We start from the raw sequence: 3453 nt of genomic DNA, 5'->3' as shown, positions 1-3453 counted from the left end.
CTTGGTCTGCTTGTTACAGCCATATCCCTACTTACTGTCACAGTCTTTTAAGAACCATCTAATAATGGTCCTGTTTTATAGATTAGTGAATTAGTTGCTACATGCTTTTACGACTTCTCTTGCAAAAGGATCGGTATACAGGGCGTAGCGACCTGGTTTCGGTTGCTCGAAAGTTAAGCCCCCTTAACCAATGGTTAGTTGCGGTTGCTCGAACGCCGGTTAATGTTAACCACGGGTTAAATTTCTTCCAACCATTCACCATTTTCACATAGACCATAATGCACCTTGTTTACCCCCCAACATTTTGCATAACCATTGTCTTCGATTTCTCTTGAGTTGACTGTAATACCCAGGAGAAATTGGAAACAATGGTTTTGCGAAATTTTGGGGGGTAAACAAGGTGCAATATGGTCTATGTGGAAGCAGTGAATGCGTTAAATTTAATTTAACGTAAGACTTGACGAGTGTTTTCTCGTCAACCATCGGTTAAAGTGACATGTGTTGTAAAATCAGAGAAACAAGTGGCAGTTGATTTGCTTTTTCGCTTTTTTTTGTTTAGTGGTTGTGTTAGTAAAATTTGATTTCAGTACTGCTTGATTTTCTTCAAACTTTTGAGTTATTCAGGATCGCAATTTCTTACGCGGAGAAATTTGGTATTCGTTTCCTAAAGGCGGTTTTATTGAAAGCAAGGACTTCAACAGCTTCAAGCTCAGGCGAAGAATTTTCGGCAGTCATTTTACTGTTAAAAGCGAACCGAAAATAGTAAAAAGGGTGTTCTAGCATCGACGACGGCAACGCCGGCAGCGAAATCTTCACCTTTAAAATTAATTCGCATTTTTTCAAATTTTGTCACGTTTATTCCAGTTCAAAATTTTCAGGAGAATTTCCCTGAAGTTGATTTCTTGGAAATCGCACTTAAGTTTAGAAAGAGAAAGAAAAGTTCTTCGTCGCTTGTTAACGTCCTCCATAAGAGAGTAGAGCTTTAGTCGGTCATAACACTTATGTTTCTATGGTTTACACTTTTTTGTCCCCTTTTTTGTAATGCGAGAGGTTTTTCGGTAAAAATCCTTGTTGGAGAACGATCGTTTTTGTAGCGAGAGTGCATTTAAGCATATCTGCACACTCGCCACGATGGAAGAGCTGGGAAAGGTTCGTAAAGAACTCCATATAGTGCAAGATACGACGGTATGCGTATAACTTTCGCTTCCGTATGGGATTCGTGACATGTAGCTGGCTCTCCCCAATTCCTCTCCCTTTTCCCTTCCTCTCTAACTCTTACCCTTTTCGACGCCTGCTACGCAGGCTACATTACATAAGGTGGATTTTGAGGGGGAAACAAAAACTGTGTCAGCAAATTGACATATGGTATAGAACTTAAGAGTGGTTGTCAGAGAAAACCGGGCAAAATGTTAAAAAGGTCAACGGAAGGGGGTCAACAGCATAAGCTCATACTAACATCATAGTTAGTAGGTTAGGTGAAGTAATGGAGAAATATAAGAAACATAGGTTTTCCGCTGTTCTTGTATTAGAGATACGAGCATCACTTTATTTGACCGCCTCGGACGCTATTTTTGTAAGCAAATTTTGACCATTTTCTGAAGCTCACAAACTCCTCAAAATTAAACGAGCAAACTTCTTGTTTTGTATGCGTTACAAAACAACACAGGACTATATTCGAAAACCATCAACTTTGTTAAGTAGCTACGGGAAAGACAAAAACCTTCTTATTTTATCTGACCTACACTCAGTGTCGGCAAGCGAGCCAAAAATCGGTCACCCATTTCAACCAACCCTTAACAATTAACAACACTGTGGCACTCACACGTGCCTGACAAAAAAAATCCTCATAAACGCGTAATACAGCGACGCCCAAGTGCACGCTCCGATTTAAGAGTAGTTGTCAGAGAAAACCTGGCAAAATGTTTGAAATCTCAACGGAAGGGGGTCAACAGAATAAGCTCATACTAACATCATAGTTAGTAGGTTAGGTGGAGTAATGGAGAAATATAAGAAACATAACTTCTTCACTGTTCTTGTTTTAGAGATAAGAGCATCACTTTCTTTGGCCCCCTCGGAAGCCTTTTTTGTAAGCAAATTTTGACCATTTTCTGAAGCTCACAAACTCCTCAAAATTAAACGAGCAAACTTCTTGTTTTGTATGCGATACAAAACAACACAGGACTATCTTCGAAAACCATCAACTTTGTTAAGTAGCTACGGGAAAGACAAAAACCTTCTTATTTTATCTGACCTACACTCAGTATCGGCAAGCGAGCCAAAAATCGGTCGTTTTTTAATTGATCTATAGCGCACAACCAAAGGGATAGTAAAACTCTGACAGCCAAATTTTAGCCTACTATCATCCATGTTACCAAAACGCTAATAATCATTTTGGCTTGTTAATAATCATTTTGGCTTAATGCCTCCAAAACGACGAATAAAAAGGTAAAAGACAAGAAACAAACGAGTCAGTAAACAAATGCACATTTCCTATATAAAACACAAACAAACCCTTATCAACTACCTGCTCCAATATTACTTCTGTTGATTAAATTTTGTTTGTTCTAAGTTGTCATTTTTTTCGGAATGAATGGGGTGGTGAATGAGCTATTAACCTGCGATCAGGCGGTCCTTGTTCCCTTTCCGCTCTTTGGGAGGCGAAAAAGCAAAAAAGAAGATCGCCTGATCGCATGTTAACTGGTGATCAACTCGAATTACTTCATCCGCTCTTCATTTTGAGTTTTCCCGTAAATGTGGATAACATTCACCTTATGGCTACGTTCGACAGAGCCATCCAGTTCAGAATAGGCTGATTGGGCATATTATATAGTCTTCTGAATCGCTTTATGAATAACTGGATTGCAGCTCCCAATTATTTGCGTCACTCATCAGGAGTCCATCAGCCTGGAGTGAGCAGCTTCTATGTAGTAGTGTCACGGTGTTTTTACTAACCAGTTTATTTTTAGAGCAACTTTGGCGCGAATTTTAAATACCTTGTAAGTCCCACAAACCAGACCGCAAAACCTACAGACCTGAAAATGGGCTCCTGGTCGCAGGTCTGTGAGATATAATACTGAACTCCCTCCTCCCTCCAATTCAAAGTTGTTCCTCCAAGTTTTGAGTATGGTCTTGTATTGCTAGCAACTTTGATAAGGGGTGGAGGGGGGATCACAAGCACAAGATCATGGACAGGCCATTTATGCCAAAATACGGTACAGTGTCTCAAGTACTTTTGCAACTGGTTGTCTCATTTAAGGTTTACTTCAACAAGCGATTTCCAGGTCTTAAATTCTCAAAACGAAGACTATAGCGACATAAATAAATGGAATGACACTTTGTGTTGCTTTTCCCAGCCGATAAATCATTGTCATTGATAGCAAACTGCCCAAAAAAGCGCTTAAGAATGTAGTGACTTGTAAATTTTGCCTCAGTTTTGTTGTAACGCATGCGCCA

The 3453-nt window shown here is 39.7% G+C and overlaps 1 protein-coding gene across 1 annotated transcript in view; it reads left to right on the top strand.

Moving 5' to 3' along the window:
- Nucleotides 1-51, top strand: part of LOC140948872 (DBH-like monooxygenase protein 1 homolog) — a 17937-nt gene extending 17886 nt beyond the window's left edge. The window contains exon 14 of the mRNA XM_073398140.1: nt 1-51. This exon is cut by the window's left edge and continues 117 nt beyond it. Within this exon, the coding sequence (XP_073254241.1) occupies nt 1-51 (51 nt within the window).
- The last annotated feature ends 3402 nt before the right edge of the window (nt 52-3453 follow it).

This window comes from Porites lutea, chromosome 9 (genome assembly GCF_958299795.1).
Source record: "Porites lutea chromosome 9, jaPorLute2.1, whole genome shotgun sequence".
NCBI classification, from domain to species: Eukaryota; Metazoa; Cnidaria; class Anthozoa; order Scleractinia; family Poritidae; genus Porites; species Porites lutea.
Note: the sequence above shows the minus strand (reverse complement) of the source record. Positions and strands in the feature narration are given on the sequence as shown.